The sequence below is a fragment of the Erinaceus europaeus genome, chromosome 5 (assembly GCF_950295315.1).
Source record: "Erinaceus europaeus chromosome 5, mEriEur2.1, whole genome shotgun sequence".
In the NCBI taxonomy this organism is placed as follows: domain Eukaryota; kingdom Metazoa; phylum Chordata; class Mammalia; order Eulipotyphla; family Erinaceidae; genus Erinaceus; species Erinaceus europaeus.
This window is the reverse complement of record NC_080166.1, coordinates 116,361,336-116,388,273: the sequence shown is the minus strand read 5'-3', so window position 1 is coordinate 116,388,273 and position 26,938 is coordinate 116,361,336. Positions and strand designations below refer to the sequence as shown.

The window sequence follows — 26,938 nt, the reverse complement described above, 5'->3', positions numbered from 1 at the left end:
GGGTGGGGGGGTGGGGACCTGAATTTATTAAGACCAATGTTAAATATTTTTTATGATTTTGCTCCAACTTAAATTTTTCAACATTTCCCTCTATCCTGCTATATGAAGTCTTTATAACAGTTAAATAACGTCTTCTTTCAGTTTACTCAAAGTCATCATGAAGTTAGTCGTTCTTTTTGTATATAAAACTATGTAAAGTTACTTTTCTCTCTTCATTACCATAGGATTTCCTGACTGAGTCTGTGCTTAGTTTTTGACTTTCACTCTTTTCTCACACTTCTGCCTTTTCATTTGAAAAGGCTCAGATAAAATACCATTTTCATTTATCTCAAGCCCCTACATATCACTCCTTGTGATCTCTTTCTTCTGAGGACTGGTTTCAATGTATACTCTTTTTTTTTTTTCAGTTGCCACTAGGGTTATTGCTGTGGCATGGTGCCTGCACTACAACTCCACTGCTCCTGATGGCCATTACTTTTTTCTTTCTAATTATTTTTTATAGGACAGAGAGAAATGGAGAGAGGACGGGGAGATTCAAAGTGAGAGGGTTAGACAGGCTCCTGCAGACCTGCTTCACCATTTGTGAAGTATCTCCCCCACACACACACCTGGTAGGTAGGGAGCAGGAACTCAAAGCCCAGCCCTTGCTCATGGTAATATGTGCGCTTAACAAGGCGCGCCATCGTCCAGCCCCCTCAATGTGCACTCTTAACTTTGGTGTATTTCCTCCTGATACATGCCTGCTTCCATACGGTCTGTACCAATTAAATGGCTCCTCATACTTTTTAACTTAGCTATGTTGTGAACACTTGATGTGATTTCTTTTTTTTTTAAATGGTTAACCTAATTATTTTTTTATATTTATTTATTCCCTTTTGTTGCCCTTGTTGTTTTATTGTTGTAGTTATTATCGATGTCATTGTTGTTGGGTAGGACGGAGAGAAATGGAGAGTGGAGGGGAAGACAGAGAGGGGAAGAGAAAGATAGACACCTGCAGACCTGCTTCACCGCTTGTGAAGCGACTCCCCTGCAGGTGGGGAGCCGGGGGCTCGAACCAGGATCCTTACGCCAGTCCTTGCGCTTGGCGCCACCTGCGCTTAACCGGCTGCGCTACCGCCTGACTCCCCTTGATGTGATTTCTTCTAATGTTTTATAGATGATCTACACCAGACTCCACCTTGTGTTCAGGCATATACATGTCACTAGATATTTAGGTTCTTTCCATTCTTTTGTTTAGTAAGTAATGCTATATAGAATACTCTTCTCCATCTCTAATTATGTACTTGAGACAAATTCTCAAGAGTGGTCCTATTGAGAATAATTTTAGTAGCTTCTTGATGTGTATCTCCAAATTACTTTCCAGATATGCTATGCCAGTGTTTTCCTTCAGTCTGCAGTTGTGTGACCATGTCCATTTTATCACTCTCATCAGCACTTCTATCATCAGGTTGTGTCATTTGCTTATACTCTTTGTTAATCAGATGCTTAAAACCTACCTCATTATAGTTTTACATAATCTAGTTATGAGGCTTTTATCAGATAGATGTTTTGCAAATGTTTTCTTTCAGCCTGTGGCCTGTGTGTTCATTGTTTTCTTAATAATATCTTCCTAGACGGGCATGGTGGTGGTGTACCTAATTGAGTACACATTACAGTGCTTGAGGACTCAGGTTCGAGTCCCTGGTCCTCACCTGAGAGGGAAAGCTTTGTGAGTGGTGAAGCAGTGCTGCAGGAGTCTATCTTTCTCTCTCCTTCTTTTGTCTCCCCCTACCTTCTTGATTTCTGGCTGTCTCTATCCAATAAATTAAAGATTTAAATAATAATAATATAACTTCTTCCTCGAAGCATTTAATTTTGATGACTTTTAGTGTACTTTACCTGACAAGTCTGGCCCCAACAAGTAATTTGTTTTTTTTTTTTTTTTCTTTTTGGACCTAAGAAATATAAGGCACTGTACTTCTTAAATGGTGTGGGGAAAAGAAGCCCTCAGGGTCCAGACAGTGGCACACCCAGTGAAGTGTACATATCACCCAGTATAAGGATCTGGGTTCGAGCCCCATTCCCCACCTGCATGGGGTCCACTTCACGAGCTATGAAGCAGGTTTTCTGCTGTCTGTCTTTCTCTCCTTCTCTCTATCTCCCTGTCCTCTCTCAGTTTCTCTCCATCCTATCTAGTAAAAAAAAAAAAAATTGAAAGAAAAAAAAACGGCAGGGGGAATGGCTGCCAGGTATGGTGGATTCGGCAATAACCCTGGTGGCAATAAAAGAAAGAGAAGAAGAAGAGTTCCTCTGTGGTCGATGAATAACCTGTATGAATTTAACGTATTATTTCCTGAATAAAAAGGAGTCAAAGCAATTAACTTTCTTGAACCACAGAATTGCAATTATATGAGGGACATCTGTCAACACTAAGAGATGGGGGTCTTGGGAGTGTGCACATTGAACTTATTAAAGAAAGGACTGTAATACATAAGAAAATTTTGCAGCTTCTATAGTTTGGAGTTCATTTGAAATAAAGTTTCCTGGTAATTGTGCCACCAAGCCCTGTTTCAACTGTCTGCTTCTGTCTCCAGGTCATCAACTCAATGAGCTCCCTTTCTGAGTACTGCCTGCCTTCCATTCTGCGTACTTTGTTTGACTGGTATAAAAGACAAAATGGCATTGAGGACGAATCACATGAGTACCGACCAAGAACAAGCAATAAATCAAAAGGGTATGTTTGTTTTTGTGTGGGGATTATGAGGCTTGCAGTTCCTTTTCTTCTCTTCAGGAAACATGACTCAAAATGACAATCAGGAGGGTTCTCCTGCCTCTTCAAACTTCTAGTAGATGCAGCAGGGAACACATTGTCTCTGGAACCTGTCACAGCCTTAGTTTGACACTAGGTGTGTGGGAAGAAAGGGCCCCAGGTTCCCCTCTTGCCTGCTTCTTTCCTCTCTTTCAGCCTCTACCTGAAAGGATGAGGCCAGCTGCAGACCTTGCCTGATGCGGCCTAGTTTAGTCCTCGTTAGTAACCTGGCACTTCCAGTGTCCCGTAGTGAAAAAGACACTGGCAGGTCATTATTTGAAATCAGAAAGTTGCCACTAATTAGCTGTGTGGCATTGGGCAACTCACCACCTCTGTCCATTAGTCTGTGAGCAAAAAGAGGAAGTTAGGTCACACCATCTCTAATTTCCCTTCTAGCTGAGAATCTTGTTTATTTGTTCTTTGCTCCTCCTCTCATGTGAATTTGGAAAGTGTAACTCGCTGCCCCGTGAACAATGCAATAGCCATAACATTAAGATTCTCAGACTACCAGGCGATTGTACGTTCCTCCAATTTTAGACAAATACATGTTATTTCAAGTTTGAAGTAAACCTACTACACAAAATAGCAAACATGAAGCTTAATATATTTAACTTTTCAGATTTTTTTCTACTTCTTTTTTTCTTAACTGGAGGATTGTTCAACTCTGGCTTTTGGTGGTCCCAGGGATTGAACCTGAGGCCTTAAAGCCTCAGGCATGGAAATCTTTTGCATAATCATTGTACTATCTCCCTGGCTTTATTTTAGAAAAAAATAATTGTCTTAAAAACACAATGTTTCCCCTGAGAATTTCTAGGTGTTCTCAAGCTTCAAAAATAGTAAGTTGAAATTAATCACTTAAAAAATCAGATATTGATTCCTTCTTGTGCATGAGTCATCCCTTTCATTTTTCTTGATGCTCCTAATACATTTTTCAAAGAAAATAGATGTCTCTTGAAACTGAAGGCATACTTACCATAGTTCATTTCATCCAGACTTGGAATTTCATTTTGCAGTGTGCTTGAATGTATACAAGATTCAACCATTTATCATCTGATTTGGGAGAGAGAGTAGTAACTTTTTCATAATGAATCACTTCTTTAGTTACAGAGGGCATTTTTATTGAGGTACAAAAATATTAAGATAGGGGTCAGATGGTAGTACACCTGGTTAAGTGCTCAGGTTCAAGCCCCTGGTCCCCACATGCAGGGGAAAGCTTTACTAGTAGTGAATTAGGCTGCAGGTGTCTCTCTGTCTCTCTCCCTATGTATCTTCCCTTCCCCTTTCAACATCTCCCCTTCTCTATCTAATAATAAATAAATAAAACAAAAATATTAAGATATTGCATATGGCAGAATCACCTTGTTAATTTATATAATTCTGTATTTTTTTCATTGACATAATTGTCCAGTCTTCCCCTCTGTCTGGTTCCAGAACATTCTATCATTCCAAAAAAAAAAAAAAAAAGCAACTATGCCAATCAGCAGTCTTATATATTTTTTTAATTCATAAACTCCCGATAGGTATAGTTTCAATTCTGTGTCTGAAAAGTGTCCAAGTATAATTAATAAACTAAGAGGATCATTTTCCTATTCTTTTCATATTACATGTTGGCACATGAGCAGATATTTTCTCTTTCCTGAGGGTAGAGAGTAGGCAGTTTTAGTAGTTACATGATTTTTAGATTTTTTTTCCCCCTCTGCTTTGTCAGAATTTAGTTACTAAAACCAGACTTTTTTGTGAATTGATTTTTTTTACTAAAAAAGTGAGGTTTTTTAAAATCATACTACTGGTTATTTTAAAGATATTAGAGTTATTTCCCAGAACAAATCCAGAATCTAGACAATGAAATTCAGCCTAATAGCGTCTTGGTTAGCATTGACAATGAGTGAGGAAAAGTATGTTTGAGAGAGAAAGCCAAAAAGAATGTGCCTCTCTACAGCATAGTTTGGCTATTAATATGAGTTTCTGTTACCAGAATATAAGGAAGGAGGAACTTTAGGAAGAAGCATAATCAACTGAAAACAGTCAAATGTGACAGATGTGTATTTGGGTTATGGTTTCTAAGATTAGAATAATATCAACATCTGATTGCCAAGTACATTTGTCAAATGCCTCTGGCTCCTGGCAGTTAGACCTCAAAACAGCAGTAAAGTGGAATTCATGGTTGGAGATGTGTATGTCATATTTTTATTTGAAAGTATAAATTCACTTGCTAAGTAAAAAAGAATTGGGTACTACATTTTTTTTCCTACCAAGAATTGCTACTTTCTTAATCTCTGAGCTCTGTAGAAAAATCATAGTTGGAGGCCAGGCTGTTTGAGCTTACATGTTACAGTACACAAGGACCAGAGTTCAAGTTCCTGGTCCTAACTGTGGGGGAAAAACTTTGCAAGTGGTAAGGCAGTGTTGCAGTTGTCTTTCTGTTTCTCTCCCTCTCGATCAACCCCTTCACTCTTGATTTCTGTCTGTCTTTATCCAATAAATAAATTAAATAAATAAAACAGCTTTCATTAAAAAAAAAATAGTTGCGGAGTTGGGCAGTAGCACAGCAGGTTAAGTGCACGTGGCGCAAAGCACAAGGACCAGCATAAAGATCCCGGTTTGAGCCCTGGCTCACCACCTGCAGGGAAGTCGCTTCACAAGCAGTGAAGCTCATCTGCAGGTGTCTATCTTTCTCTCCCCCGTCTGTCTTCTCTTCCTCTCTCCATTTCTCTCTGTCCTATCCAACAACGATGACATCAGTAACTACAACAATAAAACAACAAAGGGGAATAAATAAATAAATATATTTTTTAAATCATAGTTGCATAGCTCAAAATGGTTTTCTCTACTGATGGTGTTCCTCCTTTTAGAATTCTCCTTCTTTTTTGTCTTCAAATTTCTTGTCTCCTTATTCCGTAATCTTGGGTTAGACTTGTGAATACGTTTTTTAAAAAATGCTGTTTTAACATATTTTCCCACCCCCTCGCTGGCAGTAGCACTTTTTTTGTTCTAGTCATCTTACAGGGCTTCAGAGAGATAGTGTGGTCCACTGCTCTTCCTCCTGGCAGGGCTGTTGGTAATAATCCTGAAAGAATGAGTCTCTAACTTGTGTTTACAGTTTGCACTGGAAATTAAAGTGGCGGCTTCCATTGCTAACCCATCCTGCTATCCACCAACCTTCACTTTCCTTGCTCAGAGTCACAGAGCTCCTGCAGAAGTTCTCTGTGATATGTCAGATAGCATCGTCCTTTTTCTCATGCCCTTTTGAGCAAAAAGAAAAACATTTCATATTTTAAATACTCTTTTATTTATTTTGAAAATATCTGCCTGGCCAGTCCAAATCCTTGTCGTTCTTTCTATTTGACTTTATTTAACATACAAGTACTGAACGTTTATTTGTTCTGGAGACTACTCAAGTATTTCACATACCTATCTATTTAATACTCAGAGGCACACTTTTAACCCAGGACTGTTTCACTCCAGAGCTGATGTTCATATCCACTATCCTGTGCTCAGAATAACCATTTCACTTTCTTTGTTGAATTCCAAATTAGCTTTAGGTTAGTATGTTAGATTAGCAGACTTGGGAATGGGGAGAGGAACTCACATTTCTATCTTCCTAACACTGATAATTCTGCTTTTTTACTTTTGAAAGATTTCAACAGCCTCTATTCTGCTTTTTAGTCTTACTCTCTTTTCACCACTCCATCCTTCACTTCTTTCCTCTCTTTTATAAGTCCAAAGTGGCAGTGTTAACATGAAAGAAGACAAGACACAAAGGAAGAAATTCTGCTCCTTCCTCCACCCCTTGTGGTCATGCTCCAAATGGCAATGATACATTTTGCTTACATTGCTTCCACTCCCTTCCTTAAGATTCTTCTCACATATACCTATAGTTGGATGGCCTTGTTTAGTATTTGTGTCCATTTTGTAGGTGATAGAATTCCTAGATAGAAAGATACTTTAGAAAAGTTAAAAGGGGGGAGGGGATTATAATCTCACAGATAGCTACTCAAATTGATTTGGTTGAAGCTTTAAAATTTGAAGTCAACTATCCTGACTTCACACCCAATATTTGCTCATTGAAGTACACTAATACTATCATGGATTCACCATTGCAGTTTAGTAATAATAAAACTGGTTTTCAGTCCTTTGGGTATGTGTTCTAGATCTTTGATGTATTATATCACTCTGAGAGTGTCATTAAATGTGAATATTTGGGAGGGGGAAAATTTTTTAAAAAAATAAATGTGAATACTTTATGTTTTTACAGTGATGAACAGCAGCGAGATTATTTGATGGAAAGACGGGACCTCGCCATTGATTTTATATTTTCTTTAGTATTAATAGAAGTTTTGAAACAGGTAAGTTATTAGTTGAATGTTACTTTTACTTATTTAGAGAGTACTTAAGGTTTTTTAAGTCTTAAATTTATTAAGTTGTTTATAAATTTTAAATACTAGGTCATATAGATTATGTTTATTAATTGTTAAAAGTTATATATCATTATTTAAAATGTTATCTGTGATTGATTTAATCTTTAGTATCCCTCCCACATTAAGAGCTGTCTTTTTCTTTTCAGATTCCACTTCATCCTGTAATGGACAGTTTAATCCATGATGTTATTAACTTGGCATTCAAACACTTTAAATACAAAGAAGGGTAATATGATTGCTCATCAGAATATTTTGAAGAAGTTGGGTGTTTTAAGGTTAAGTCAAGTTTGCTCTCTTTAGATGGATGAAGATCCCTAACTTGTTTAATTATGTCTTCTTAGGTACCTTGGTCCTAACACTGGCAATATGCACATTGTGGCAGACCTATATGCAGAAGTCATTGGAGTCTTGGCACAAGCTAAGTAAGTGAACACCACAGCCTCTGCCATGGGAGCATGAGTGCCTCTTCAGTTTACTCTCATGAGAGGATTGCGTGTGAATTTACTGGGAATTAAGTTGTTTTGTTTTTGAATACATATATTTGTATTCGTATATATATTTATAAATGAATATATATTTGTTTTGTATACATATATATTCTCCATCTCTGAAACGAAATGGAATCTCCTCCAAGACAAGTATCAATTTGTTTTTTATTTTTTCTCTGTTACCCTTTTCACTTCTCACTCGGGCCAGATCCTAGCCAGGGTCCAAAAGTTTACCTGATTTCAGATTATTACAGAGAGAGAGAGAGGAAAAGAAGAGGTCTGAGTTTGTGGGGAAATAGCATGTTTATACAAAAAGCCTTTCATGCCTGAGATTTGAGGTCCTAAGTTCACCACCATAAGCCAAAATGAAAAAACAAAAATAGACTCACAAAATAACTTTTGTCTCCCTGTTCCCCAAGCAGTCCAAAGAAGTCTATCAGTTTTGGAAAGTTTTGTTTTCTATAGTCTCTGAGTGAGAGTTTAAATTTGTCATCTGTGAGTGGGAAAATTCCACTCTGAATGTCCTCTTACTATAGACCTTACTTAATTCAGCTGAGCTAAAAATATCTCAGACTCTGTCATGGAAACAAGTGTGTGTGTGTGTGTGTGTGTGTGTGTGTGTGTGTGTGTGTGTGTGTGTGTGTGTGTGTTGTGGGGGTTGGGTGGGGTTGTGGATGGGGAAAATCTCATTGCTAAATTTATCTGTCCCCATAACAATACTTAGCAGGCTAGAACAAAATGGCGTTAGACTATTAGCAATAATATACTTCTTCCAAAAGTGATGTCACACCTTATTCACCCATCTTGATCTTATTGGACCCTGAGGCATGTGGGGCAAGAGCCTGAATGCCTCTGTTATGCAAAATGAGACAGAGACATGATGTAAATTCAAGTCAAGAGGCCAGTTTGATACAAGACTCCAAAGCCTGATCCTTATGGAATGCAATCCTCAGAGATTTTTATCTTTGAAGAAATGGAATTCCCTAACTTAACAGCATGAAAACACCCAATTTATTTAAAAAAAAAAATAAGTACATAAATAAGTACATACTCAGCAATCTAACCTAACCAAACAGACAAAAACTCGGGAATTAGATACCAAAAATACTCCTTGATGTGATATTTAACCTTAATCTAGTTTATCTGTTTATCTTGATCATCTGTGTGTGTGTTTTGTTTTGTCTAACACATAAAACATGGTTGTTAGAAGAAGAAAGGGAAGTATATGTACTATTGTAGCAAGAAATATTAATCTCAAAGACTTGACAGTAAGAGAAAGGAGAGAAAAGCTGACCAAGGCTACATAAAAACTAAATAATATGGAGATGGGAGACTTTCATGCCTGAGGCTCTGGGGTCCCAGATTCTGTCCCTGGCGCCTCATAAAACCAGACCTGAGCAGTGCTCTGGTAAAAAGAAAAGAAAAGGAAAAAAAAAAAAAGAAAAGAGAAAAGAAAAGAAAGACAGACTAAAACTAGATGATAGTAATTTGCATCCTTTTGCATGAGACTATTGTATTTATATTATGGTCCATTGTAATATATTGTGGTTCTGAGTCATTAAGGGAAAAAAAGCACAGTTCATTTTGAAGAGATTTCTATCACAGCTGAATTATGAAAGTGTTGACATTTTGAAGGGAAAGCTGATATCTGGCAAATCAGTCTTTCATTATCTTCTTCATCACAAGAAAAGATTTAAAAAATGAGTTTCAGGCACCAGGGAGCGGCACATATGGTGGAGTGCACACATTATAATGTGCAAGGACCCTGGTTCAAGCCCCCACTTCCCACCTGCAGGGAAGTAGGGCTGCAGGTGTCTAACTGTCTCTCTCCCTCTCTCTCCCTGTCTCTCTCAATTTCTGGTTGTCTCTATCCAATAAATAAATAAAGATAATAAAAAATTTTAATGAGTTGCTAATATATATTTTGGTAGGTAGACCCTGAAAATTCCAACCTGTTTCCTTGTAATTCCTCTGTAATTGTCCCACCATAATTGTTTTACACTGTCATTTGGAAAGTTTAACATGCCTAAAGTGACTCATATATTTTTTAATTGTTTTGTGAATTTTGCATAGCAATATTGGTTATTTCAAAAATGACCTTTAACTGTATCAACTCTGAGTTAGCTGTGAATGGATTAAAAATCAGTGACCTCAAGCAACATTCTGAGGTTGTAAGAATTTCCGTATTTGGTCAGGTTTGTCATCCACCAAGTCAATGATTTATTACAACAGATTAGTAGTTCTGTGTGTTTTTTTTTTTTAATGATGTCAGTATTTGTCCCAAATCTGAAATAGCAGGATATAAGGAATGTCTCAATTTAGACAATGCTCCAGTATTTTCCAGTCATAAGGAAACCTCTCAGTTAATAGGATCTTGCAGTAATCACAACTATATATAGTAATCCTAATAATTAAGATTTAACTATATATATAATAATATACTAGTAAAATTATAATAATATACTTTCAGCCTGTCAGTGTATTGTTAATGGATTATACAACCTTAAGCCAGTGTCATATTATGAATTGTCACATTACAGTATACCAGAGTCATTAATTTTATCATTACATTTATATTTATTTTTATTGGTTTAATAATGATTGACAAATAGGATAAGAGGGGTACAGTTCCCACCATCAGAGTTCCATATCCCATCCCCTCCATTGGAAGCTTTCCTGTTTTTTATCCCTCTGGGAATATGGACCCAGAATCATTATGGTGCAGAAGGTGGATGGCCTGACTTCTTGAGTTGCTTCTCTGAAGGACATGGGTGTTGGCAGGTCGATTCATACCTCTAGCGTATGGAATAGGGCTCTGGGAAAGCGAGGTTCCAGTACACATTGATGAGGTCGTCTGCTTAGGGAAGTCAGGTTGGCGTCATGGTAGCATCTGAAACTTGGTGGCTGAAAAGCATTACAATATAAAGCAGAACAAATGGTCTGATAATCAGGAACCTAAATGTAAATATATAGCAGATGAGATTTGGGGCCTCCATTTTGGAAAAAGCTAGTTGATTTATTTTAGGTATTTTCCAAGGGGGCCCATGACCTTACTGATTTTTGCCTGAGCCCGACAACTAACATGCAGGTGGGCCAAAGGTATCATTACATTTTTCAAAATAAGGGGCCAGGTGGTGACATACCCAGCTGAGCAGACCATGCAAAATGAAATTTTAAAAAATAAAGTACTAGGGCCGGACAGTGGTGCATGTGGTTAAGTGCCCGTATTACCAAGCTCAGGTATCCAGGTTCAAACCCCTGGTCCCGACCTGAAGGAGGAGCTTCATGAGTGATAAAGAAGTGATTAAGGTATCTCCCTTTCTCGCTTCCTTTCCTTCTCCCTCCCCCTCTCAATTTCTCTCTGTCCTAGCAAATTAAAGAAAAATATGTTTGCCAGGAGCACACGATTCATTGCTCAGGCACTAAACCCCTGCCGTAATCATGGTGGGGAGAAAAAGGAAAAAGGAAAGAGGAAGCAAGAAGGAAGGAGAGAGATGGGGTGGAGAGAGGAAGGAACTGGGCCAGCAAGATAGTTCACTTGGATAGTTAGCATGCATTACCATAGGTATGATCTTGTTTCAAACCTGGCCCTCACTGCACAGAAGGAATCTTCAGTATTGTGGTATCTTTCTTGCTGTCTCTTTACCACTGTATCTGTCTTTTGGTTTGAAAAAATTGGCCTGGAGTGGTGAAACCCCAGTAATGATTTAAAAAAAAAAAGTAGCCACCCTTAAAATAAAGTAATATTTCCTTTGTTCTTGTGGAGTGGAAAGGATGGATGTTTATCTAGTACTAGGTAGTTACCCTTTACTTTAAAAAAACTGAACTTGGGAGTCTGGCAGTAGCACAGTGGGGGTTAAGTGCACATGGCTCAAAGCCCTATGACCAGTCAAAGGATCCCTGTTTGAGCCCTGGGCTCCCCAGGGGGTAGGATCCTTCACAGGTGGTGAAGCAGGTCTGCTGGTATCTATCTTTCTCTCTTCCTCTCTGTCTTCCCCTCCTCTCTCCATTTCTCTCTGTTCTATCTAATAACAATGACACCAATAATAACAATAATAACTACAACAACAATTTAAAAAAACTGAACTTGAGCAATATAATATTCTAATTTTAGATTTTATTCCCAGTTCCTAGTGGTAATGAATATGCAGATTTCCTCTATTATGACTTCAGTTATGAGTTTAGTCATTATAAATGATTTGTTCCCCTTTTTAATGAGGCAGACATACTGGGACCACAGCACTGTTCCAGCATATGTAGTGCTGGGATTGAACCCAGGGCCTTATGCTGAAAATCTTGCACTGTAAGCCACACCTCAGCAGCCATAAGTTTTGTCTCTGAATTTAGTAGAATCACTATATTTAATTGTATAGTAACAAAAAGCTTAACTTCCATCACAAGAGGTGACTTTTTTGTTTGTTTTGTTTTTCTTTTTATTAAAAAGTAATAGTGACCTATAGTACTGACTTTTTCAAAGATAATAAATTAAAATCTAATTTTTAAGATAAATGCTTTGGTTAAAACTTTGTGCATTGATTTAAATACTGATGACTGCTATTAGATTTCCAAACTGCTTTCTCATTATGTGAATATGAATGTTATAATTTTAGCAAGACTTAGTAATCATTTAGTTTCTATATTTAGTAAAGGCAGTACGACACTAATGGTGTGGTCATTGAAAACAAATTTAGTTTCCCTGAATTTATTTTAAGGAAAAATGGATTTTAAGTGCAAATAAATTTTTGAATTATTTTTATACTAAAATAACATGTTTGTGACATCTAGGACATTTTAAAATAAAAGATACCTCTATTTATTTTTAAATGAGAAATAAGTAGCCATAGCCACTAAGTCGTGAGAACACTGAAATCGTGAGTTATACAAAGAACCTGACTTTTCCTACCTCTCTTGCCCTAATCATTGATTAGAAATAGCAAACCTGGGCAGCGGAGGTAGCCTAGTGGCAGTGCACCAGATTTTATTTTATTTATTTTTTAATATTTATTTATTTTCCCTTTTGTTGCCCTTGTTGCTTTTATTGTTGTTATAGTTATTATTGTTGTTGTCATTGATGTCATTGTTGTTGGATAGGACAGAGAGAAATGGAGAGAGGAGGGGAAGACAGCGAGGGGGAGAGAAAGACAGATACCTGCAGACCTGCTTCACCGCCTGTGAAGCGACTCCCCTGCAGGTGAGGGGCCGGGGCTCGAACTGGGATCCTTATGCCGGTCCTTGTGCTTAGCGCCACATGTGCTTAACCCACTGCACTACTGCCCGACTCCTGTGCACCAGATTTTGATCCCTGAGGGCCCAGAGGTCGCAGATTCCACATGCAAGGACTGAACGCCGGTGTTCTGGTCTCTCCTCCCACCCTCCCTTCCTTTTAGCTTTCTTTTTTCATTTTTTTCATGAAAATATAAGTAAAATCTCTTAAAAACTGGCAAACTTGGGACCAGGTGGTGGGACACCTGATAGAACGTGTGCATTTCTACATGCAAGGACCCAGACCCTACCTGCAGGGGGGAGGTTTCACAAGCAGTGAAACAGTGCTGCAGGTGTCCCTCTTTCTCTCTGCCTCCCTATTTTACCGTCCTTCTCAACTTCTCTCTGTCTCTAGATAATAAATAAATAAATATTTTTTAAAACTAGCAAGCTTTCCTAAGATCATATGATCTTTTAAAAAGACTTATATAACTTGGGCTGGGCAGTGTCACACCTGGTTGAGTGCATACATTATAGTGTGCAAGGGCCCAGGTTCAAGCCCCTACATGCAGGGGGAAAGCTTTGTGAGTAATGAAATTGCAGATGTCTCTCTGTCTCTGTCTTTCCATATCGCCCTCTCAATTTCCTCTTTCTAAAACCAGTAAATTAAATATTTTTTAAAAACTATCTAACACTAACCTATAAGATTATCTTTTCTTAAGCAGAAAGAAATTTGTCTTGCCAGAAATTCTAGGTTCAATCATTACCACCACCATGAACCAGAGCTGAACAATGCTCTAGTAATAAACAAACTTTTCCCTTTAAATATAATTCACATTAAAACTGTAGATATCTTTTTACATGTTTAGAAACAATTTGAACTAGAACACATTTTTTAAATTGGCTTTGGAATTATTAATTTTGTTTGCAAGTGACACCTTTCCATCAATTTGCCATGTCATGTCTGCTTCCATCTCTGCCAGAAGATCTCAGTTCATCTTTCACCCCAATTCAGATACCCTGTGAAGTTTCTAACTACCCATCTGGAAAAAATCCCTCCATTCTCTAGTAACTTCTTTAAATATATCCTTCACCTGAAAGGCAGTAGAAGTTGTAAGAAAGCCGTCTGACCTGGGGCATTCATGTCTCCTTGGAGGATCAGAGATCCAGGCAAGATGACATCCGCATACTTCCCCCTCATCTTCTTGTCGTCATCTTCATCATCATCATCATCATTCACATATGTCAGGATCCATGCTACATCATTTTATCTTCCCAATTAATGTGTGCTCTGCTTTTGATAAGACAGGGATTACTTTTCCCAGTTCATAGTTTTCCAAGGCATATATTATTTAGAAACATTCATACAGTTTTAACAGATCATTAGTACAAAACATCAGGAGTCATAGAAATTCCTAAATTTCATCGCAGATCTAGGTTTGAGTCTCTTTTTCATCACTTTGCTCTTCTAAATCTAGTTTTTCATTTGTAATGTGGGGATGCATCTACTGCCTAATTTCACTGATTACTGTGGTGATAAAAAATGTAAAATAGGGAGCGGGCTAAGCGCAGGTGGTGCAAAGCGCAAGGACCAGCTCAAGGATCCCAGTTTGAGCCCCCTGGCTCCCCACCTGCAGGGCAGTCGCTTCACAAGTGGTGAAGCAGGTCTGCAGGTGTCTTATCTTTCTCTCCCCCTCTGTCTTCCCCTCCTCTCTTCATTTCCCTCTATCCTATCCAACAACGACATCAATAAGAACAACAATAATAACTACAACAATAAAACAACAAGGGCAACAAAAGGGAATCAATCAATCAGTATTTTTTAAATGTAAATAATGTAGCATGCATAAAATGTAAAACATCTTGGGGGTAGCACAGCACAGGTTAAGCACAGATGGTGCAAAGCACAAGGACTAGTGAAAGGATCCCAGTTTGAGCCCCCGGCCCCCCACCTGCAGGGTGATCACTTCACAAGGGGTGAAGCAGGTCTTCAGGTGTCTTTCTTTTTCTCCCGCTCTCTGTTTCCCCCTCCTCTCTCCATTTCTCTGTCCTATCCAACAACAATGACATCAATAATGATAACCACAACAATGATAACACAACAAAATAGGGAAAAATTAATGGCCTCCAGGAGCAGGGGACTTGTAGTGCAGGCACCGAACCCCAGCAATAACCCTGGTGGCAAAAAAAAAAAATGTACTGCCTTTACTAAATATAGAAATGATTACTAAGTCTTGGTAAAATTATAACATTCATATTCATATAATGAGAAAGCAGTTTAGAAATCTAATTGCAATCATCAGTATTTAAATTAATGCACAAAGTTTTAACCAAAGCATTTATCTTAAAAATCAGATTTTAATTTATTATCTTTGAAAAAGTCAATAATATGGGTCACTATTACTTTTTAGTAAAAAGAAAAACAAAACAAACAAAAAATTCCCTCTTGTGATGGAAGTTAAGCTTTTTGTTACTATACAATCAAACATAGTGATTCTACTAAACTCAGAGACAAAACTTATGGCTGCTGAGGTGTGGCTTACAGTGCAAGATTTTCAGCATAAGGCCCTGGGTTCAATCCCAGTACTACATATGCTGGAACAGTGCTGTGGTCCCAGTATGTCTGACTCATTAAAAAGGGGAACAAATCATTTATAATGACTAAACTCATAACTGAAGTCATAATAGAGGAAATCTGCATATTCATTACCACTAGGAACTGGGAATAAAATCTAAAATTAGAATATTGCATTACTTTTAAATTGTTGTTGTAGTTATTATTGTTGTTGTTATATATTTGGCGTTATTTTATATTATTGCTCATATCTCACAGTTAGAGGCTTCAGGCCCTTCAAGTCTGTGTGTTGGCACTAGCCAAACCTGAGAACATAGAGCATTTCATCACTCCCAGCTGAATTATTTAGACCACTTTGAGAGAATCGAAATAACCATGGAGCTTCCCCCTAGCATATAGGTGTTGAGCATTGTGTAGAGTTAGAGAAGAAAGGAAAAGATTAAACGCCATCAAATCCCCAAGATAGAATCCTTGCAAAATGGCATTTGTGCTACAGCTAACTGGGAGGACCCCATGACTCTGTGCTGGAAGCTTCTGTTAATATCACTGTCATACCCGTGGTTTAATAAATCACTTATGTTCTCTTCTTAGATTTCCTGCTGTAAAGAAGAAATTTATGGCAGAGCTGAAAGAATTGCGACACAAAGAACAGAGCCCTTATGTGGTTCAAAGCATTATCAGCTTGATAATGGGCATGAAATTCTTTCGAATTAAGATGTATCCAGTAGAGGATTTTGAGGCTTCTCTTCAGTTCATGCAGGTAATATCTTGACCATAAGAACTAAATAACTATCAGTTTGAGTAAGTTCCTTTATCAGAATGGCTGAATGTCGAGAAGTGTGAAAATCGATTTACTTCTCTACGTGTGGAAAGCTTTTGCTTTTTTTCTCAATAACTGTTGAAATGCTTTGTAATTAAATAATAGAGTTATGAGTACACAATTACTTTTAAAAATTTTTATATCATCATATGGAGTAGGATGCACAGTTTAATAATTTATTTGTTTGCTTTATCTTTTTCCCCATCAGATATATATTGTCCTGTGAATAAAATAGAGCTGAATTTTTACTTTTTAAAATCAATACTACTGGGTCAGCCTTCTCAACATTCATAGGAATCAGAACTTTACATAATAAATAAACCATTTTTATTTATACTATAGAAAAACCTTACTTTTTTAAAATTACCCAAACTGTGCAGGTTCAAGCATCTATTATGCTGTTCATCACTATGCAATTACAAAAGAAGCATTGCTTGTGAGGGTTTAACAGAGTACACAGCTCTGTTATGGTTTATAAAACATTAGTGGTGGCTGGGCAATGGCATACCCGGTTAAGTGCACATAGCATTATGCACAAGGATCGATCAGGGTTGGATTCCCCTCTCCCCACCTGCAAAGAGAAGGCTTCACAAAGGGTGAAGCAGATTTGCAGGTGTTTATCTTTTTCTCTCCCTCTTTTCCTACCCCTCCACTCTCAGTTACTCTGTCCTAGCCAGTAAAGTTGGGGGGATGGCTACCAGGAGCAATGGATTCGTAGTGTAGGCACTGAGCCCCAGCTATAAGCCTGGAGGCTAAACAAATAAATAAATAAAACTTTAGTGTTTGGTGTGCCTGATGATGGCACACTTGGTAAAGTCACATGTTACAGTGCACAAGTCCACTGGTCCCACTTAGAGGGGAAAAGCTTCATGAATAATGAAACAGTGCTGGTGTCTTTCTCCCTCTCTATCTTCTCCTCCCTTCTTTTTTTTTTTTTTAAACTTCTTTGTTGGGAGATTAATAGTTTGCAGCTGACAGTAAATACAGTACTTTGTACGTGAATAATATTTCTCAGTTTTCCACATAACAGTCCAACCCCCACTAGGTCTTCTGCCATCTTGCCTCAGGACCTTAACTCTCCCCACCCCCCACCCATCAACCCCCAGTCTTTAACTCTGGTGCAGTACTTCTCCTCCCTTCTTAATTTCTCTTTGTGCCATTAAAGAAAACAGAAAGAAAAAACAGGTAAGCACAAACACAAGTAATAAACACAAGGACCCACACAAGGATTCAGCTTTGAGCACTCAGCTCCCCCACCTGCGAGGGGTTGGAGGAAAGCTTCACAAGTAGTGAAGCAAGTCTTCAGGTATCTGTCTCTCTCCTCTATCTCTCCCACCCTTCTCAATTTATTCTGTCTTGTCAAGTAAAATTGGAGGGTGAGAAGAAAAGAGAGAGAGAGGAAGAAAGAAAAAAGAAAAAAAGAAAGGGGGAAAAAAAGGAAAAAAAATAGCCACTGGGAGCAGTGGACTTGCAGTGCCAGTACTGAGCCCCAGCAATAACCCTGGTGGCAATAAAAAATTTTAAAAAGGTATCAGTGTCTGAAGAAACCTTTGTAATACTGCTGTTGAATATATTTAATAAGGATCTTAATTAATAGTGTTTACATATAAGATTATAATATTTACATTATATAGTCTGGTTTACTTCATACCCACTGAGCTGACTATAATGGCAAATAGTAACTTGGTGGGGATGTAGGAAAATTGGAACCTTCATACACTCTTAATGAGATTGTGAAACATTAAATTACTTTGGAAAAATAGTCTGGAGTAACCACCAGAATTACTATATAACCTATATACTATTTAGAATTATTATACAACCCTATAATTCCACTCCTAGGTAAATACACAGGGGGAATGAAATATATGTTCATACAAAAACCTGGATGCAAATGCTTACAACTGTATTTTTTTACAATATCAATGAAAAGTAGAAACAACCACAATGCCTATCAACTAGTGGATGAATAAGCATAATGTGGTATATGTGTACCATGGAGTATCATAGGACTATAAAAAAGAATAGGGTACTTATATGTGCTACAGAGTGGGCAAACTTTAAAGGTGTTATGCTAAGTGAAAGAATTCAGACACTGAAAGCCACATATATGACTTCATGTCTGCAAAATGTCCAGAGTAGGTCAATCCATAGAGACAGAAAGTTTATTAGTTGTTTCAGAGAGTTGGAGAAAGAAAATACGGATAAGGAGATTGAGTTTCTTTGGGGAATAATGAAAAGTACTCATTTTGATTGTGCTGATAGATGTATGATTCTGACTCTAATAAAAGCCAGTGATTGGCAGTCTCACAAGACAGTCAGCTCACTTGGGTAATGCAGTTGTCATGCACGTGATGCAGGCAGGTTCCAGCTACCCCCGCCCCCACTGTACTGAAGGAAGCTAAGGTGCTGTGGTGTCTTTCTGTCTTGCTGTCCTACCAAAAAAAAAAAACAACAACAACACTTATGTGTACACTTTTAATGGGTGAACTATAAGGTATTCAAATAGTATCTCAGTAACACTGCTTGGTAGGAGCCATGTATCAAACTTCTTTATTTTTTAATTTCTCTATTGGGAAATTAATGTTTTATATTCAACAGTAAATACAGTAGTTTGTACATGCATAGCATTGCCCAGTTTTCCATATAACAATACAACCCCCACTAGGTCCTCATACTTTTTGGACCTGTATTCTCCCCACCCACCACTTTGGTGCAATATGCCAATTCCAGTTCAGGTTCTACTCAAGTTTTCTCTTCTGATCTTGTTTTTCAACCTCTGCCTGAGAGTGAGATCATCCCATATTCATCCTTCTGTTTCTGACTTATTTCATTTAATATGATTTCTTCAAGCTCCATTGAAGATCAGCTGAAAACGGTGACATCACCATTTTTAATTGCTGAGTAGTATTCCATTGTGTATATATACCACAACTTGCTCAGTCACTCATCTGTTGTTGGACGCCTGGGTTGCTTCCAGGTTTGGGCTATTAGAAATTGTGCTGCTAAGAACATATCTGTACATATATCTTTTTATATATGTTGGAGGGTGTGTTGGGTTCCTTAGGCTATATCCCCAGAAGAGAAATTGCAGGATCATAGGGTAGCTCCATTTCTAGCCTTCTGAGAGTTCTCCAGACTGTTCTGCACAGAGGTTGGACCAATTTACATTCCCACCAGCAGTGCAGGAGGGTTCCTTTGACCCCACAACCTCTCCAGCATTTGCTGCTGCTACCTTGTTTGATGTATGACATTCTCACAGGAGTGAAGTGGTATCTCATTGTTTTTATTTGCATTTCTCTGACAATCAAAGACTTGGAGCATTTTTTCATGTGTTTCTTGGCCTTTTGGATCTCTTCTGTAGTGAATATTCTGTCCATGTCCTCTCCCCATTTTTAGATGGGGTTATTTGTTTTCTTCTTGATGAGTTTGGCAAGCTCTTTTCTTTATATAGATATAGATATATAGATATACATACATATAGATATATATGTGTATATATATATATATATATATATATATATATATATATATATATATTTGTTATTAGCCTCTTGTGTGATGTATGGCATGTAAAGATCTTCTCCCATTCTGTGAGGGGTCTCTTGTTTTGGGTTGTAGTTTCTTTTGCTGTGCAGAAGCTTTTTAATTTGATGTAGTTCCATAGGTTTATACGTGCCTTAGTCTTCTTTGCAATTGGATTCGTTTCGTTGAAGATGTCTTTAAAAATAATGTGGAGGGGGTCGGGCAGTGGCGCAGTGGGTTAAGCGCATGTGGCACAAAGTGCAGGGACTGGCGTAAGGATCCCAGTTCGAGCCCCCGGCTCCCCACCTGCAGGGGAGTCGCTTCACAGGCGGTGAAGCAGGTCTGCAGGTGTCTATCTTTCTCTCCCCCTCTCTGTCTTCCCCTCCTCTTTCCATTTCTCTCTGTCCTATCCAACAACGAACAACATCAACAATGGTAATAATGATAACCACAACGAGGCTACAACAACAAGGGCAACAAAAAGGGGGAAAAAATGGCCTCCAGGAGCGGTGGATTCATGGTGCAGGTACCGAGCCCAGCAATAACCCTGGAGGAAAAAAAAATTAATGTGGAAAAGAGTTCTGCCAATATTTTCATCTAAGGATCTGATAGTTTCTGGTCTAACATTCAAGTCTTTGATCCACTTGAATTTTACTTTTGTATTTGGTAAAATACAGTGGTTCAGTTTCATTCTTCTGCATGTTTCAACCCATTTTTTCCAACACCACTTGTTGAAGAGACTCATCTTTCCCCATTTAATATCTGGGCTCCTTTGTCAAATATTAGATACGTGTGGGGGCTTACTTCTGGGTGCGCTCAATTCTTCTCTACTGGTCAGTGTGTCTATTTATGTTCCAGTACCAAGCAGTTTTGATTACAAGGGCCATAAAATGTTGTCTCTGCATCCTGCACAGAGTAAAGTCCAGTGATAAGCCTGAGAGAAGGAATGCAAGATGAATGGAGTAGGGAGGGCCGTACCAAAGACACAGCAACTTTATTTCTGAGTCTCCAAGATTTATACAGAAAGCAAGCAGTTCTACACAATATAAGATCATACAAGCTAGTTCTACACAATACAGGATATCATGATTTACTGGCAGTTAGTTAAAGATCAATCGGTTATTGTAAGTTACTGCAATTTGCTGTCCTCCTCTAATGATTTGCTTGTAAAACTTGTTTTCTACAGTTGCTATGTTCCCATTACTATTGTCCTATATGTAGCTAGTTCCAGGAATATGATCAACTGAGCATAACAGTAAAACAGGGGAGTGGTTACATGCCACCAAGTCCACATCAGCTAGCCAAGGCACAAACAATAACAGGGAAGTTAGTGGAGCGCAGCCGAAGGTCATGATGTATACATGTCACCCCTCCTGGCTGACCCTTTTCTCAAGGGGCCTGCAAGGGGTACCATGCCACCCCTCCCAGCCATCCCTCTTAACGAGAAGCCTGTAAGAGGTTTACCTGGAACACTGCTCCCAACAACAAAATAAAATTTGAGATCTGGGAGAGTGATGCCTCCAGTTCTTTTCTTTCTTCTCAAGATTGTTTTTGTAATTCTAGGTCTTTTCTGTTTCCAGATAAACATTTGTAGCATTTGTTCTATTCTCCTAAAATATATATATGGTTGGGATCTTGATGAGGATACCATTAAATTTGTAGATGGCTCTGGGTAGTATATTTATTTTGATGATGTTAATTCTTCCAACCCATGAACATGGAATATCTTTCCACTTCTTTGTGTCTTTTTCAATTTCCTTGAGTAGTGACTCATAATTTTCACTATACAAGTCTTTCACTTCTCTGATTAGGTTTATTCGTAGATATCTTATTGTTTTTGTTGCTATAGTAAAAGGAATTGATTTCTAGATTTGAACTTCTTCTAACTTGGTGTATGCATAGAGGAATGCCACTGACTTTTGTATGATTTCTATAAGCTGATGATTTCCAAAAGCTTCTTGCTGGATTCCTTAGGTTTTTCTATGTATACTATCATGTCATCTGCAAATAGGGAGAGTTTGACTTCTTCTCTTCCAATCTGTATCCCTTTAATTCCTTGCTCCTGCCTGATTGCTATGGCAAGAACTTCCAACACTTTGTTGAATAATAATGATGATAGTGGGCAGCCCTGTCTAGTACCTGATCTGAGGGAAAATGCTTCCAGTTTTTCACCATTGAGTATGATGTTGGCTGTAGGTTTGATATATATATTCCACTATTTTGAGGAATTTTCCATCTATTCCCATTTTTTGTAGTGTTTTGATCATAAAGGGATATTGTATTTTGTCAAAGGCTTTCTCTGCATCTATGGATATGACCATGTGGTTTTTGGTCTTTTATTGATGTGGTGGATCATATTAATTGATTTACTTATATTAAAACAATCTTGTACCCACTTGGTCAGGATGAACAATCTTTTTAATATACTGCTGTACCTGGTTGGCTAGAATTTTGTTCAGTATTTTAGCATCTATGTTCGTCAAAGATGCTGCTCTGTAGTTTTCTTTTTTTGGTTGTGTCCCTGTCTGCTTTTGGTATCAGAGTGATGTTGGCTTCATAGAAGCTGGAAGGGAGTATTTCAGTGTCTTCAATCTTCTGGAAGACTTTTAAAAGTAGAGGTATTAACTCTTCCTTGAAGGCTTTGTAGAATTCATTTGTAAAACCATCTGGTCCAGAACTTTTATTCTTGAGAAGGTTTCTGATAACTCTTTCAATTTCATTAGCTGTGATGGGCCTGTTCATATTATCTAGTTCCTCTTTATTTAATTTTGGAAGTTTGTAGGTATCTAGAAACCCATCCATTTCTTCCAGGTTCTCTAGCTTGGTGGATTATAGTTGTTCATAGAAGCCTCACATGATATGTTGAATTTCTGCGGTGTCTGTTGTGATATCTCCTCTTCCATTTATGATCCGATTTCTTTGGGTCTTCTCCCTTTTTTGTTTTGTGAGTCTGACTAAAGGTTTGTTGATTTTGTTCACTTTCGAAGAACCAATGTTTAGTTTCGTTGATCATTTTTATGGTTTTCTTATTTTCAGTGTTATTGATTTCTGCCCTAACTTTAGTTATTTCTGTCCATTTGGTTGCTTTAGGGTTCCTTTGTTCTTCTTCTTCTAGGTCTTTAAGATGTGCAATCAGGCTGTTTATTTGTGCTTTTTCTTGTTTCCTATTGTGTGCTTGTATGGCTATGAACTTCCCTCTCAGTACTGCCTTAGCTGGGTCCCAAATATTTTGATAGCTTGTGTCTTCATTTTCATTGAACTCTCAAAACATTTTGATTTCTTCCTTGATTTCCTCTTTGACCCAGTAGTTGTTAAGGAGTGTACTGTTGAGCTTCCACATTTTGGGAATCTTCCTAATATTTTGTTTATTGTTGTGTTAGTTTAATTCCACTGTGGTCTGAGAAGATGCTTGGGATGATATAAATGCTCTTGAATTTGCAGATGCTATCTTTGTGACCTAATATATGGTCTATCCTTGATAATGGCCCATGTGGACTTGAGTAAAATGTGTATTCCATTTTCTTGGGGTGAATGTGTTATTCTGAAAATGTCCAATAGTTCTAGTTTATCTTTCTCCTCATTTAGCTCCCGCATTTCTTTATTGGTTTTCTGCCTGGAAAATCTGTCAAGTTGAGCGAGTGGGGAATTGAAGTCCCCTACTATGACTGTGTTGCTGTTAATATTTTGCTGTAGCTCTTTCAGTAGATGTTTGATGTGTTTAGATGGCTTCTCATTGGGTGCATGGATGTTAATAATTGTTAGGTCCTCTAGATTGACTGATCCTCTGAGCATTAAGTAATGTCCATCCCTATCTTTTTAAATTTTATTTATTTTAACGTCTATCATGTCAGATATGAGAATAGCTGTTCCTGCCCCTTTTCTGTGGGCCATTGGCTTGTATGATAGTTTTATATCCTTTCACTTTGATTCTGTGTTTGTCTTATTGTGTTAGGTGGGTTTCCTATAGACAGCAAATTGTTGTGTTTTCTGATCCATCTTCCTACTCTGTGCCTTTTAATAGGTGAATTCAGTCCATTGACATTTATTGATATCAAAGATTGAAGATATTTTAACACTATTCTTGTATATTTTTAGAGTGTTCTGATAGATGGCATATTTATGGTGGTCCGACAGTTTATAGGAGACCTTTCAGAACTTCTTTCAGGGCATGCTTGGCGATTGTTGATTCTTGCAACTGTTACTTGTCTAAGAAGGTTTTTATGCCTCCATCTAGTCTGAATGACAGTCTAGCAAGATACAGTAGTCTTGGGGGTCGGGCGGTGGCGCAGTGGGTTAAGCGCACGTGGCGCAAAGCGCAGGGACCGGCGTAAGGATCCCGGTTCGAGCCCCCGGCTCCCCACTCCCCTTCTCTGTCTTCCTCTCCTCTCTCCATTTCTCTCTGTCCTATCCAACAACAAAGCAACGTCAACAATGGCAATAATAATCGCAACGAGGCTGCAACAACTAGGGCAACAAAAAAAGGGAAAAATGACCTCCAGGAGCGGTGGATTCATGGTGCAGGCACGGAGCCCAGCAATAACCCTGGAGGAAAAAAAAAAAAAAAAAAAAAAAAAAAGATACAGTAGTCTTGGTTGAAAGCCTTTCTTGTTGAGCACTCGATAGATATCTTGCCATTCTCTTCTGGCCTGTAGTGTTTGTGTGGAGAAGTCTGCTGCTAATCTTATAGGTTTTCCTCTGTGGGTGACTCTTTGTTTTTTCTCTTGCAGCCTTCAGGATCTTTTCTTTACCCTTATTCCTTTCCATTCTAAATATGATGTATCTTGGTGTCTTAAAGTCTGGGTTAATTCTGTTTGGGACCGTCTGGGCTTCTTGAACCTTTATGTCTTTTATGTTGTCTAGACTAGAGAAGTTTTCTGCTATTATGTCCTGAAAAATACTTTCTTCCCCTCCCTTTCTTTCTTTCTCTGGTAAGCCAATAATGCGTATATTATTTCTTTTTAAGTCATCCCATAGGTCTCTGTTGTTGTTTTCAGTATCTCTTAATCTCTTTTTGAGATCTCTTCTTTTTTAGTTGTCCCTATTTCATCTTCAATCTTGCTAATTCTGTCCTCAGCCTTAATTATTCTATTCTCTCTCCCCTACACTGTTTTCTTTTGTTCATCTGTTTTGTTACCCTGTTCTGATACTGTTTTAGATTGTTCAGCTAGTTATGTTCTTAGCTTAGCTATTTCAGCTGTCATCTCTCTAATTACCTTGAGATCATTAGTGTTTTCTTCCAGCATCTCATTTGTTGTTTCTGCTTTTCTGATGACAATTCTTTTAAAATCTTTACTCACTCCTATGATTATTTCCTTAACTAGTGTTTGTATATTGACCTCATTATTTTGTACTTCAACCTTTGGGGGGCTTCTAGCTGGACTCATGTCCTGGTTCATTTCTCCAATATTTCTTCTTGTTGGTTTAACAGTTTTACATAGGATGTTATGAGGTCCCTCTCTCAGTACTTTTCAAACTACTGATCACTCTTGCCTGGATTGACTTGTGTCTAAGTAAGCTACTAAAAGGGTTCACAGTTGTGGAAATTGACAGTTGTTTCAGTATTGTTTTAATCCCTAAATTGGAGCACAGCCTCTTTTGTTCTTTTTCTTCCCTGTAGGCTATGGGAGCCTGAGGGCTTTTAAACTCTTAAGTAGGCTTCTTAGCTTAATCCCTTACTCCTGATCAAAAGATAGAGCCAGGTGGGAGAGAAATAATACAGTGGTTATGCAAAAAGACTCTCACACCCCAAGGATCCAAAGCTCCAGGCTCAATTCAGCTTCTCTGCCAAGCTGGGAAGCACTGCTGGGCCATGTCAGTTTCTAGACAAGTCCTGTTTATAGTCTCTAGGCTCTGAGGTAATTACTCACCATGTTCTCATCAGGAGAACAATGTGGAAAGGCTCCCACCACACAGCCCCACCACTAGGCCACCAAGGTGTAGATCTTCTCCTGAGTTTCCTGGTTAGTTCTCTTTCTCCTGGTGTCAGCACAGGGCCTCCCCCCTGCTGCTCCAGCTCTGAGGGCAGTAGCAATGGAGACTCACAGTTGCGTTTGGCGAGTCTTAGGGGAGTCCTCTCATCCTTTCAACTGTCTTTTTGTTGGTGAAAACAGATTGGTAAGACTCAACTGGTAAACTGCCGGACTGTTACCAGCCACTTAATTTCTCCCTAGGCTCCTCTCTGTCCATAAGCCACATGTATTTGTACTCACCAGTGATTTGGTGAGTTCCTGAAGTTTTTCTAGTCCTGCCTTGTTGCAGTCCCAGGTGATCTCCTTTGGTATTCCTAGTTCACCTGAGAGAGGAAGGGAACTATCAAACTTCTTGAGTTTGAATTCAAGCCTCAGTGTTTACAAGCTTTGTGACCTTAGGCAAATCACACTGAACCCACCTCTCACTTTCCTTATCTACAAAATGTTAATGATAACATGAACTTTATAATGAGAGTCTGAGGATGCATGGTTGATACTCAGTAGCTATTCTTTATTATTTCTTATATATTATATAAGATTATTATATTTATATTATTATATTATATCTTATTATATTTTATTATTAACATGGTTGATACTCAGTAACTATTCTTTATTATTTCTCACTCTCAGATATAGATAGCAATGTATCTATGTACTTGAGTGAGGATGTATGAAAATATTTACATGCATATGAATAATAGCAAAGGAAACATAAAGTCCTATTTTGTGTTAGAAAAACTGCATCAATGACTTTCTTTGCTTGTATTACTATTGTTGATGTCTTCTTTTTTAAAATTTTTATCTTTATTATTACATAGAGACAGAGAGAAATTGAGAAGGGGAGAGTGAGACAGAGAAGGAGAGAAAACTGCAGCCCTGCTTCACTACACATGAAGCTTTCCCTCTGCAGATGGGGACAGGGGCTTGAACCCAGGTCCTCAAACACTGTAATGTGAGCGCTTAGCCAGATGTGGCACCACCTGGCCCCAATTGATGTCTTCATATGATACTGATAAACTGGAAATTCTTTTAATTGTCAATGGTGATGCCCCTCATGTTAACGTTAATGAAAACAGGTAATAGTAGCTAATAAAGATGCTAAAATGTCATGACAAATACATTCAACCTTTGGCTCTGTGTACAAACAATT

The 26,938-nt window shown here is 38.2% G+C and overlaps 1 protein-coding gene across 4 annotated transcripts in view; it reads left to right on the top strand.

Moving 5' to 3' along the window:
• FRY (FRY microtubule binding protein) overlaps positions 1–26,938 on the top strand; it is a 495,577-nt gene that overhangs the window by 297,677 nt on the left and 170,962 nt on the right. For all 4 annotated transcript variants that reach the window (XM_060191649.1, XM_060191648.1, XM_060191651.1 and 1 more), the window contains 5 exons: positions 2,574–2,713; positions 7,044–7,134; positions 7,353–7,432; positions 7,548–7,628; positions 16,063–16,231. In XM_060191649.1, coding sequence (XP_060047632.1) covers positions 2,574–2,713; positions 7,044–7,134; positions 7,353–7,432; positions 7,548–7,628; positions 16,063–16,231 — 561 coding nt within the window. The remainder of the gene's footprint in view (positions 1–2,573; positions 2,714–7,043; positions 7,135–7,352; positions 7,433–7,547; positions 7,629–16,062; positions 16,232–26,938) is intronic.